The following is a 13721-nucleotide window of genomic DNA, read 5'->3' on the forward strand; positions in this document are numbered from 1 at the left end:
TCTTGAAACAAAGGCCTGGAAAACATCAGAACTCACACCTGGTTCCCAGCATAACCGCTGCGAGACTGAAGAGTGAGCCTTAAAATGGGACCATGGGAGCCCTAAACCCACCTCCATCCTATTCCCAGGTCATCAATAGGTGGGTGGCTCGATGGTCTCCCTTTTCCAACTTCCTATTGGTGGATAAGAGTTTAGCCCCACCCTTACAACAAAAAGACGCTATTCTTAGCCTCACCTATACATATATATATCATCAAGGTACATATATATGGAGTTAATTATAGTAAACTTATCCTTACCTATATGCAATTACCTGGTTTATATTTTAGTCATCAATATTTTTTCTACAATATTTTTGAAGCTCAGTACTTAAAACTCAATATTCTGGCCCCAGCCCTACCTCAAAAGCACATCCTTTTACAGATATTCAATATATTCAATGTTTGCACAAATTGTACATTTGAACACAAAGCAAAACATTGTTCAATGCTTAATGTAAGTCTACATCTGAGTGCAACACTGCAGACCATTTGTATGCTGACACCTCCGTCTAGCGCTAAAATAGCTCAGTAGGTTGAGCACCCACTGAGTATTTCAGTCTCTTACCCGCAGCCACGGGATCAGTTCAACCATTCATCCTGCTGTGGTCAATAACATGAGTCACATTGAGTTGTGTAATAATGATTCATACTATCCAAGCACTAAAAGAGACAATCCCACCTGTATCAGCTATATAATTGTCTTGCAGTATTTCACTGATGTCACTTCCTTTTGCCTTGTTCCTAGGTAGAGTTCCAGAAGGAACTAGAGGTTGCGGTAATGGCTGCCCAGGGTGAGTGCTGGACACAGGCGGCAGAAGAGCGCTCCAAGCTTCTTCATCAGCATAGGCTGGAAATCCAGACGTTACATGGCCAGTAAGTCAGGTTCTGGGCTTCTAACAGGTCATAGGCCATTCTCTTATTCTGCTGTAGAAACTCTGGGCTATAAGGGTTTATTTTTTTTTTTACAACCCATCTGCATTTTTTGGATCTTATGTTTTTAGAGATTAATTTAGACCATAGTTAATGTATTTATTTTAATTACGTATTATTAAGATCTCACCTTAGACAGGGCATGCGCTGTCACTTGCGAGGCCTTTTGTTTACATATAGTGGCCTTAAAAGCCACTCATTGTTTTATTGTCACTCTCATTTGTTTGTGTCTTATTTATTAGGATGTGTTGCATTAGCTTTCGCGTCATGGTCGAAGTAATTGTGTCCTTCAACTGCTCACTTTTCGAGTGCTACTGTTTTTTTGGTTGTTTAAGCACTCAACAGGTCTTTTCCAGTCGCCTTTGTGTCAGGTTTCTCCAGTGCCGCTCACCTGTTGCAGTTGTTCTAGACTTGTGCTTCTTCTCTGCCCCCAACTGTGCATTTTTGCCTGTGTGGTTCTCCTCTCCCAGATCCACATTGCAATCTATGATTCGTTTGCTCCTGGACCTGGCCACACCCTCTGCCTTCTCCCCCCCCCACACACCTTTTATGTTGCTCCCCCCCATTTGTGCCCCCTGTGTTGCTTTGCCACCTGCATGTTGCTTTGGGCCCCCACCTCCTCTCGCCCTCTGCATTCTATTGCCTTCTGTGTTTCTCTGGTCACCTCACCTTCCTGTGTTGCCTTCTCCCCCATCTCCTTGCCTGCCCTCTTTGTTTCTTCTCCTTACTTACCACCTTACCTTCATTTTGCTTCCTCTCCCTGCTTTTTTTACATTTTCTTTCCCAATCCAACTTGGATAATCAAACTAAATTAAAAATAAAAGGTAATTGCATCATTTTGTGGGTGTGAGAGTTATTTCTTTTGTTTTTAAGCCATGCTGCAAAGCACCCTGGATGCTGTGCAGCACCATGGCTAGAACGAATGAGAAAACTAATAGGTCCCAAAAGCGAGACCTATTGGTTTTGCCAATGCTTGTTTTGTTTTTTTCTGTCCAGGCATTTCAAGGGGGTTTGAGGGAAAGGCAGGGGAAAGAAGACTTGCTCAAGGCATCCACAAAGTCTGAGGTGTGGTAACATTACATTAGTGAGTCTTCATCTCTCGCAGTTCCTTTATAAAGTCTAGTTCCAATGGGTGGAGTTGCTATCAACATGATCCCAATAATTATTTTGTAACTAGACAGCTACACTAACTAACAAGCTTTGGCAAAGCCAATAGGTCTTGCCTATGCAAGAGCTATTGGCTTTGCTGATGTGTTTTAGCCATGTTATACACCAGCGTGGCTGCTGTTCAGCACGGTTAAGAGTTAGTGGTGTAGAGAAGAGTGGCATGGATTTGTGTGTCATAGAGTGGAGTGACGTAGAGTGGAGTGTTGTGGAATGGCATAGAGTGTTGTGGAGTAGCATATAGTGGAGTAGCGCAGAGTGTTGGGGAGTGTCATTGAGGGAGTAAAGTATTGTAGAGTGGAAGTGCGGAGAGTGGAGGGGTGTGGAGTGAAGTTAATGTTCTAGAGTGGAGTGGAGTAGAGTGTTGTAGGCTGGAGTGGCATAGAGTGTCGTAGACTAGAGTGGAGTGGAGTAGAGTGAAGTGGCACAGAAGGAGTTGTATACCGTGGAATAGAGTAGGGTTGCATAGAGTGGAGTAGAGTAGAGAGGTGTAGAATTGAGTAGCATAGAGTAGAATACAGTGTCATGGAGGGAGTAGAGTGTCATAGAATGGAGGTGCATAGAGTGGCGTAAAGTGTAGTGGATTGTAGAGGGGAGCAGCATAGATAGGAGCAGGGTTTCCGAGAGTGCAGTGGCATAGAGTGCAGTACATTGTCTTGGAATGTTATGGGAGGAGTAGAGTATAGGGGCATGGAGTGTAGGGCTTCAGATTGGAGTACAGGATCATAAAGTGGAGTGGCATAGAGTGAAGTGCCATAGAGTGGAGTAGAGCGTTGTAGAGTATAATAAGTAGAGTGGAGTGAAGTGGAGTAAAGTTGCGTAGAGTGGCATAGCAGAAGTTGCATAGAGTGGAGTAGAGTGTCGTAGAGTAGAGTGGAGTAGATTGTTGTAGAGTGAAGTGCCATAGAGTGGAGTAGAGTGGAGTAGAGTATAATGAGTAGAATGGAGTGAAGTCGAGTAAAGTGGCGTAGAGTGGCATAGCAGAAGTTGCATAGAGTCGAGTAGAGTGTCGTAGAGTAGAGTGGAGTAGATTGTCGTAGAGTGGAGTGGCATAGAGTGGTGTGTTGCAGAGTGCACTGTCATAGAGTTGAGTGTTGTAGAGTGGAGTATGATAGAGTGGAGAGGAGTGGAGTAGAGTGTAGTGGCATAGAGTAGATTAGTATTGCAGAGAGTGGCACAGAGTGCCGTACAGTGTAGTGGCATAAACTGTCACACAGTGGAGAGGCATGCAGCGACGAAGAGTGGAGTAGTGGAGCGGAGCAATGTCGTGTGGAGTATGCATGGTGTGCTAGCGCACTGCCTTTACAGATAGCACATTTTTTATTACATTGAAAGAATTACATTTTACTGATAGAACTAGACAGCGCACAAGCGATAATGTGTGGAAATGACATCACCTGGTGTATCGATTTGTTTTGATCGTATAAAAATATTTATTTCCAGCACACTTCAGAATTACAAAAATGTACTTTATTTGTGCTTTCCTAATTCTGATATATTCTGAAATATCTACACAGTTCATTTACGTAAAGAAAGGTGGAAAACTCTGTGAATTACGGATACTCCAATAGCTGAGTTTAACGCACGTCTTACATATTACCTTCCACCCTTGTAATTCTGTGGTGAGAAAGGAAGAAAGAATTTGGTCTTCTTTTGCCTTCATTTTTGAATAAACTGGACACAAGTCATCAATTTCGTGTTTTGGAAAGTGAACATGTACCAACATAGAGAAATAGTGTATCAGTATAGGATGATAAAGTATTAATGTAGAATAACAGTGTTCTAGTGTTTGAATAATATGTATTTTAGAGAGACTAATATTGTCACAGTTAGGGCTGGCTTCAGTAGTTAGAATTGAAAGGGAGGAAAAATATATTATTAAAAGTTGATAAATGTAAATGTGTGTTTATGTCATAAAGTTATATTAAGGGCACAATACATTCTTCAACTCAAACGTATCTGTGTCCTTTGCTGTAACAGTCCCGTTATAATTTCAGGATAGCTGACTTTCGCCATGAGATATCCAGGCTCCACCAGGAGAAGAAGGCATACGAATGTCAGTTCCAGGTGAGAGTGGCCCCTCACTTCCTCTATACCTGCCATAAATGAGTTCTTTTAGTCCAGATGGGTGTCGGTCTTTATTCTCTCGAAGATGGGGATGTTTTGTTCCAGGAAATGATCATATTTCACTCTGCAATATCCCCACTTAAGATGCTTCTCTACTTAAGTCGTGTTGGACTTCGGTACCTCATTCACTCACAACCCCCCCAAAAAGATTCCTATATTCCAGATGAGTGTTGATCTTAGCTTTCCCATACCTCAACCCCAAAAGGCAATTGTAATGAGATTATTATGCAGTCATTACTCAAAAGGTGTTCAGACCACTTTACAATAGTAAGGGCTCATAGAGTGAGAGTTATACATGTTGCAAATATTGAGTAGCAATGTGTAAACATGTATGACAATAGAACTAGAACATTAAATGAGAATTATCACTTGTGAAAGTAGTGAAGTATTGAGCAACAGAACTGGAACAGGTATGAGGCAATATGAAGTATGATATAAAATTGAGATAGAGAAGAAATCCTCAAGTCTGAGAATTATTGGTTTGGAGAAGAGAGATTAATTGAAATATCTTTCAAACGGAAGGCCTCTCAATTCGGATTTGAAGATTCTCAGTTAGGCAGTAGTGCATGAGATTGGAGGTACGGAGCTCTAGAATATGGTAGCACACCCAGAAAAGGACGGAGTCATAAATCTTTCCCTTTTAAGAGTTGAAGGAGCAGAGCTTCTGCATTATGTGATGGTCTGCTCCCACCAGATTCCTTAAGCTCAGCAGCCAGTGTCACAGAGTGGACGAATGAAGGGCCTTGTGGGTGATGCAATCTGTTTTCTATATGGCTCTGGATTGATTGGGAAGCCAAAGGGCATCCGCAGTATTGGAGAGATATGGTCATTCCTTTTCCTCCTGAGATGAAGGGTGCTGTGGCATGGAAAACTGCTTCTAATTGATTGAGATATATATTTTACAGGAAGACCAGCCAGAAGAGAGTAGCATTAGTCTCGATAGCGTGATTGATTGATTAACCGTTTAGAGATCTTGTTCTGGAATAAAGTGATTAATGCTCTAGAGCAGTCGAAGCTAAAATGTGTACTTTTGACCATGGTGCTTACTTGTGACTTTAGATTGAGTTTTTTGTCAGGGAGGACTCATGGGGATTTGGCACTGTCGTTCATGGTAGATTTGCAGTTTAGGATGCTGACTGAATCCAACCAGGAGTGTATTGGCAATGATGATTAGCCTGATGAGAGGAGGAGAAATTCTGTCTTAGACCGGTTACACTTTGAGTGATAGGCAGTCACCCAGTCTTGAAAAGCGTGTAGAGTGTTATTTAGGTGACCTTGAGATACATTCGAGTATCATCAGCATATTGCTGATAGAGGCTCTCTGGTTTCTATAGTAAGTGCCCAGGGGGGTATGAAGTATAAGTTGGAGAGGATAGGAGCTAGAATGGGATCCCGTGTGTCACCGTAATCCATTTTGAAACACTGAAGTCAATTTTTAATTTCTGTAATCTTTACGTTAGGTATGACTTGAACCATCTGGGTACCACCCCATTGATTCCCATCTGATTCTTAGAGTATTCTGAAGAAACAGTGATTTTCTGTATCAAACAAAACTGATAGGTCGAAAAGGATTGGCAGGCAGGAGTGCCAAAATCCAAAATGCAGAGTGCATTGTCAATCTCCTGGAACAAGCTGTTTTTGTGCTCTAGCCTCGATTGAACTCTGACTGGTACTCATTTAGGAGTTAATTGTCTTGAATATGCTGGGTCAGTTCCCGTGCTGCACAGCTTTCTATGATTTGAGCAAGAAAGGAAAGGCTGGACACGGCCTGAAAGATGCTGAGATCCTCCGGATCCTCAGGAGGGTTTTTGGAGAAGTGGGGTGACTTGGCCACATTGAAGTAATAAGGAAGCACACCTTGGCTAAGGCATGGATGTCCAGCAAGGTCTTTAGCAATATGTCCAGGTACCAAATTCATAAAATGGTCGGAGAGTTTGGGCCTCATGATAGCTACTGGTAACCCCCTCGCTCTCAGTATTTCAAATGATTGCCATTTATTTTTATATTTGCGGGTAGTGTTCAGTTTTGTTTACGAAAACTGTAAATTCTTCAAATGTTTCACCGTTGGAATATCAAATTTGATGGAAGTTGAGGAGTTGTTAGCTGCTCTGACCAGTTTGATAAGCTGTTTGGGATGGTTATTGCCTGAAGTGATGAGAGATCTGAAGTGCGGATGTTTCTCACGTAGCGTGAGCTTCCAGTTTTGAGGCAAGCAAAATTATGGTCACTATTTGCATTTCTTGTCTACCAGTCTCAAAAATTTCCTGACCTCACAAAGAGATTTATTGATTCCGGAAGACGATGGCGTCGGTCTTTTCTGTTTGCCATTAAAAATATCTGAGAGATATTCAAAATAGCAAAATAGCATGTCGAGTGATTGATGTCTGAGTCAGGTTTCACTGGTGTGAGTAGATTCTGTGCCTTGAAACTGAGATATTTGAAGAACACTTACATCTATTGAAACAACAACTTACAAACAGAAAATACCCTAACCAGCTTATTAATCAACTGAGGAAGAGAGCGTGCAATAACCAGAGATGTTCTTTTGGAGACCCACCAATGTCCCAAAGAAGACAGACTAGTCTGTATAAGTGCATTTAGTCCTATGTCGACCGCCATCAAAAAAAGGATTTTGAAGAACTTGCACATCTTAAACGTTGGTGAATTGGAGATAAAGAAATCTGTGTTTGGCTTCAGGCACGGCTAGAATCTTAAGGACATCCTAGTACACACCAGCCCCAAGCCCCTTAACAATAAATGCTCAGACAACTTTAATTGACTGGACATTTTCTCTGTGGCTCTTGTTCAATATGTAATGTGACAACATTAACGACATCGGTCTTGGTTCGAATACATTCTGGGAATTGAGACGGCACGCCAGCTGTAACAGTAGTGGAGTTATATACTGCATAAGATACCCTTGTGGACTCCCTTACGTAGGGATGACCACTAGAAAAGTGAAACGGCGTATCATAGAACATTGCAGTACCATTTGCTATCAGCGTGACAATAAACAACTAACCAGACTTTACCTCACAGAAGGACATTCCAAAGATGATCTCTTCTGGTCAATGATTGACAAATCTATCACGCAGAATCCTTTAGAAGATCTAGAGTAATGTCTATTTCATAAGGCGCCGAGATAGGTCTTTACACTACGCAGTCACCTAGTCGGTCTAAATGAAGATATTCCATGGACAAGCAAAAATATGCTCTCTCTGGGTGTACTAACTTCTGTTCAGACTGGCAAGTTGAATGATAATGAATGATTTTAGAGTCTTCCAGTTTAGACACAATTTATGTCAATATGGTTTGAGGAGTAGTTGATTGACGACGAAGGCCTTTATCATAGGACCATTTCAAAAATTTGTTTGGGATCATTAGCCAGCACATTAAATTTCTCCACAGATGAAGACCTGTTCCCAGATATTAATGGAGGTGGGGCGTTCGGGAGGTGTAAAAAACAAAGTGAAAAAAGATAGAAAAAAAGATATTCATTGTTAAAAATTAGAGAATGGTTTCACCTTAAAATAAACCCCTTTATTCATTTACCAAATATGTATTTATTCGCGAAAGATGAAAGAGGCTACTCACTGGTGCTATTGCTCGCCTGCAGTATTGAATTATTATGTCAAATGGTCTTTTGGATCATTAGTAAGCATATAAAACCTCTTAATTATTGAAGAGTCAATATCCAAATCCTAAAAGTTTGGATTAGAGAATGATTACACCTCCAAATAAACCGTAGCCTTTTTTTTCATTTTCAAAGTATGTACTTTTTTGCGATAACAATAAAATAGCCATTTACAAGGGGGTAGTTCTGAATCACAATACGAGATATTATTATGCTCCGCATCATCAAGATCTGCTCAACTACATACTTTTAGTCAGACACTGTTTCTCTTCAGTATGAGACTAAAGTTCCCATGGGCTATATGCGTCATACTTTCTAGACGCATGCAGAGTTATTGATGTGGGCCGCGTCTTTGACAACTAATATAGCCCATTCTCTAAACTACAAATCCCTTAAGCCCCATGTGTGATGTCATTCAGGCGTGCAGAGCAACCCCCGTGAAAAGGAAAACTTATAAAAATGCAGTCTCATCACCTAAATGGACAAGGAGAACAAAACAGAACATTTGCAGTGTTAGAGAGCATAGTCTTACATATTGTACTTGTATTCAAATGAGAATTAGAATATATACATTTTTAATGCTTACTAAGGTTATCAGCAATCACTGAAATAGAGTGACTTTAAAGATAGAAACATATTTTGCATATGGCCCTATGAATCCTTTTGACAAATGAGATCTCTTTGAGACAAAGGAGATATTCCTTTTTTGCCAAATTAATATTTAATAATATTGGTGTCATCATCTTAGCCAACGTCTCATTATTTTTAAATTGTTTTTAGCCCTGATCATGTCCAGTAAATGAGGCTGGAGTTATAGCCAAACACCCGACTAGACAGAGAGTGAGCATTGATGTGGTATTTTTTCACTCCAAACAAATTAGAGAGGTACCCCTTATACTCCCAAAGGGACAGGGTTACAGTATATACAAAAACAAGAAACTTTCCCTTTGAGGATTATTTAAAACCAGTGAATTTAACATATATTGCTGGTACACAAATGCTGTGAAAAAATGACTAACAACTGGAGTGCACATGAAAAATAGTATATTAGAGTGTTTATGAGGAAGGTCGTTTTTAAGTGTTAAATTGTATGTTTTTAATGAAAATAAATGATCATTTTTAATTATAGAATTTGAAGTAATATATACTGCAGAGGCTATATTGTGTATTTTTTGACAGTAAGTAAAAAATCAGTGATTACATATGGTGGTCTAAATAGGACATTTTATTTGGAATAGGGTTTGGATACACCTATTAATTAGTTGTTAGTACGTTTTTCACAACATTTGTGTACCAGCAATATATCTTAAGTTCACTGGTTTTAAATAATTCCCAAAGTGAAATGTTTCTTGTTTGTGGACTTTTTCATTCATGATTTTTAGAAGCATGGTGGTGGGGGTAATTTCACCAATTAAAATAACACCCTTAAGCGTACCATATTCCATGATTGCAATATTAATAATTATGTTTATGGTCTCTAACTCTTGTTTTGGGTGCTGTGAATGGTGGACTCCTCAGAGTTGCCACTAGGATGGATTTTATAAGTATATAGCCACTCATTTTTCACTCATTTTTTATTATTGTAGGCACTTTATAGCAGAATGACTACATAACTGTCCTGATGAATACCCAAACCCCTTCAAAGGGGCCTGGAATAGAGCAGAAACCTGTTGATCGAGCTTTATGAGGGTTAAAGATTTCACACAATTTGTTTTTTAATTTGCCATCTGGGGACCGCCAATAAAGGTACTGGTCCATCAGTAGACTTTTTTAAATTTACTTTATTCACTTTTGCGAGCTGCATTTCTATTGACCCCCACCCACACCAATCTCCTAGAAAGGGACCCCATTCTTCTAAAAAAAATCCTCAGAGAGCTCCTTCCATGGTCTCTTTTCTGAGCTGGGAGTAGTAGCCCGTACCACTGAATTTCCACTCATGGTGTGAGAAGGGACCGGATGATGAAGCATGCCAACTCTGGGTAGGTGAGGGCTCTTGTTCTAAAATGACAAAAAAAATCAGGAGTTATAGAATTTTGGCAAGAACAAGGACAGGCTGTTTCCAAGCACTATATGACTGACTCCATCCATTTGTGTGTGGTAATTTGATTTTCTGGGGGAGTTGATACACATCTTGGTCAAAAACTTTCCCCAGACCCTTTTGTGTTGTGAGGAGGGTGTTGCACTGCCAGTCTTTAGCCAGGTGTAGTGCTGGACTTACTACTTTTTATTTTATTAGTAACTTATATTAGAAGTTTTCGAATACTGAAAAGTAGTAAACTTACTCAAAAGTGTAAGTAACCTTTCTGAATCCGGTCCTGTATTTTCTAGTTTGTACTGAAAAAGAAATATTTGCTTCAGCGGTGTTTTATCAGTTATAATTGGGTTTAACTGAAAACCTGGAAACCCTTATTATACCCCTTCAGTCTTGAGCTATAGTAGTTGGTAAAGACCCTCTCCGTCGTTGTAGCTCTGGAAGAGGGCCTTTAATTACTGTTAAAGCACTTCACAGCATGTTCTTATGCTATATTAGGCACTTAGGGCTAACCCATTGAGTTTGACCCATTCTGCGTCAGTGGAGTGTGTTGGCACCCAATGGCCCTATGGCCTTATATAGAGTTGGACAGATTTGGACCATCCACCAAAATGCAGCAGATGTCCAGTCTTCTTTATATAGAATGTATAAGTCCTTTAGTGCCGTGTTTCAGTCCTCCTATACCACCGTAATGAACACGTTCTCCTGAGGGTAAGTTCAAGCAAAGGGAGCCCTATTCATTCTTTGAACATTGGGAGTATGTATGCTTAATGGTAATATGACCCAAAGCAATCAATGTTAAATGTTGCAAACGAAGCAGTTCACAGACCATTACTTCTGCCATAACAAATTATTTGTAAAAAAAATATTTTGTTTTTGTTTTTTGCTGAGTGAGGGAAGAGTCAATCCGAACTTGCAAAGTACATAAGACACCTATTCATTTCCAAAATAAATTTATTTCTGAAAATAATAAAACAGCACACTAAAAATCATCCACAGTTTACTGAAGAACACACTGAATTGTGTTTGCAAGAAGAAATGTAAAAAAGCACCGTATATTGTTTTGTCCACTTGTATTTCCCTCAGCTCTTCTTTTTTCCTAATTTAGCCAGCTATATATGCTATTCAGTCTTGCTCATGATTGTAGTTTCATACATTGTACCTGATTAATTTGTTCAGGTAAACACTTTGGGGGTCATTTAGAGTTTGGGCAGAGCTGATGCTCTTTCACAAATTGGTGAAAATCCAGAAAATGTATCAACATGGTTGCTCGCTCAGTATTCAGCTGTGCCTCTACCTTAGGGCTGAGACCTAAAGTGCTACTGCTTGGAAAAAGAAACCTGGGGACAATTGCATCATTGCATGGGGAGCTCACCAGGAGTGCTGAAATTTGGGCAAGTGACCCTCCCGTCTCTCAGGGGTAGGCTAGTATTAATGATGCCACTGAGAACCTTCCCCATATGCTCAGCTAACTGTCACCTTTTTCCCATAATCCCTTTTTGTTTCCTATCTGGACAGGAAGTTCAGCTGAACTACAAGCGCTTCATTGACCTAACTGACTCAAGTCTGCACTCAGACTACCTGCTCCGCCTCCAGCGCCTTGGACTTCCTCCAGGACACGCTGATGCGGGAGTCCAGACTGAACGTGCCATTGCCAAGCAAAGCGGCCATTGAAGAGATGGATGCAAACCATTCCTGGGGAGCCACCTTGAAGAAGACTCTACTGTGAATATGGTATAGAGTGGAAGGACATCCTAGAAGGAAGCAGATGGTTGGAGTAACCTCATCAAAATAGTCACCCTCTTTGGGCGACCTGGGGGATTACAAAGTTGCACAGATCTGTCAAACACCTCCAGTCACCCAGATACATTTCATGCCCTCAGAGCAGTGTGGGAGGCAGATGTTGGGGTTCTTGAGAATGAGGATTAGACAGACACCATGGAGGGACCCTGTAAGGCTGCAATGTCGGCCAGGCTCAGACTGTTAAATTTTAAGTATCTCCACAGGATATATTTTACACGACATAGACTCTGGCGCATGGACGTGATAGCCTCCCCGACCTGTTTTCGGTGTGGCAGTGGGGAGGGCACATTTTTTCATATGGTGTGGAGCTGTCCTGATCTACAGACATCCTGGCGTGAGGTGACAGTCTGTTAGTGTGGAGCTCTCGCGTGGTCGATCCCAATGAACCCAAAATGAACCCTTCTACATCTCACTAATGATTTGGGAGGTAATAGATACAGATTGTCTGACTTGTATTTGGGTCTGATCTTAGAAAAGCGGGCCATAGTATGGGAGTGGAAGGCTGCGACTCCCCATCATTCCTTGAAAGGTATGGCCTAATGTATAGTTTGGAAGTGGCGATATATAAAGAAAAAGGTTGCCCCTACAAGCACCCCAAGATATGGTACGTGTGGGCGAATTAGTGGGGCATAGAATTGGAAACTGTTCGTCCAGTGTGTCAGTCGACTGATTATGAAACCCGGGCATTTATGGGTTGAAGGTGCCCAGGTTGGCTGTGAGACAGTGACTGTCACATATTGATTTCCATTATGTCCTTTTGATAGATGTCGAGTTGGTGGGAGGGGAGATCTGTACATGCAGGCTTTTTTAATTTTTCTTTGTAATTTTCTTTGTAATTTTTCTGAGAAGTTTTGTCCGTATAGGTCCTGTTTTCTGCTTATATTGCAAAATCAATAAAATATGTTTAAAACAAAATGTTCCACCCTAGGATGGTGACTTTCATGTTCACTTTCCATGTTCCGTTATGGGTTTATCACTCTTTAGGTCACCAAAACTGCTCTTACAGTATTTTTTATCGCGTCAGAATTTTAAATATTTTGATGCATTTGGAATTTTGACCAGCCAACCAGATTCCTAATTTTGGCAACTGTAATCCTGTTTGGTTAGTCAGAATTCTGAACAACCACAGGCGCGAATGTACATTGGAGTTTGCAGCACAACTTGTTGGGTTCTCCAGGACACTGTTTTGCACAACTCAGTGGAAATGCCAAGATCTTGGTGCTGGGAGTTACCTGGCACAGCAAAATCAGAACTAGTTTTCCCACGTGTAAGTGTGAGGGAGGGACTCTATAAATAATGTTTACTAACTCATGCTTCTTAGCAACTGTTGTCAGAGACGGGGGTCCCCACAGCAGACCCTGCTCTCACTTATTGACTCATTAAAAGTATAGCAGCCTGGCTTAGAAGTGCTGGTACTGTCCTGTTAAAGCTACAGCAGTCCCACTGACCAGTGTCAGGACTGTAAAAGTATAATTGTTCTGGCTATTAAAGCGCAAGCAGTGATGTGGGTAAGGTCCATCTTGAGAAAAGCGGATGCTGTTCGTTTAGGGCGTAAAGCCTCACTGAGGTAGGCCTAGTCCTTCGACTCATAAAATCCAGGCGGGCTTTGAAGTGACACTAATCTCATTCTAAGTGACTGACAACCAATCACAAACTGACTGATAAAAGGAGTGTACTACAATAATAATGCAGTTTGAAAATAAGGGTCCGCCAATCAAAATAGCCCCCGATAAAAGGAAAGCCCACCAGTCCACCCCTGGCTAATAATAAAATTAAAACTGCCCAGACGGCATTACCTAATTTGGCGAAAGGAGGGCCCCCTAACCTTCCTTGTGCACTCACAAATTTCACAGAATAGATTATATGCAATGAAATACTTTGCTACTCTCAAAAAAGTAGAAAAACAAATCTGGTTGTGAGAATACAATTTGCCCTGTTTTCAGGAACTTTCAGGTGCATCGGCAAATTCACATGATATGTTGTCACTAGA

The 13721-nt window shown here is 40.9% G+C and overlaps 1 protein-coding gene across 1 annotated transcript in view; it reads left to right on the forward strand.

Moving 5' to 3' along the window:
- The window catches only part of LOC138268724 (caldesmon-like), a 29080-nt gene extending 15892 nt beyond the window's left edge, over window positions 1–13188 (forward strand). Inside the window, exons 4-6 of the mRNA XM_069218670.1 lie at window positions 787–914; window positions 4133–4202; window positions 11447–13188. Of these exons, the coding sequence (XP_069074771.1) occupies window positions 787–914; window positions 4133–4202; window positions 11447–11602 (354 nt within the window). The 3' untranslated portion in view covers window positions 11603–13188. The remainder of the gene's footprint in view (window positions 1–786; window positions 915–4132; window positions 4203–11446) is intronic.
- Window positions 13189–13721: the final 533 nt, after the last annotated feature.

The sequence above is a fragment of the Pleurodeles waltl genome, chromosome 12 (assembly GCF_031143425.1).
Source record: "Pleurodeles waltl isolate 20211129_DDA chromosome 12, aPleWal1.hap1.20221129, whole genome shotgun sequence".
NCBI lineage: Eukaryota > Metazoa > Chordata > Amphibia > Caudata > Salamandridae > Pleurodeles > Pleurodeles waltl.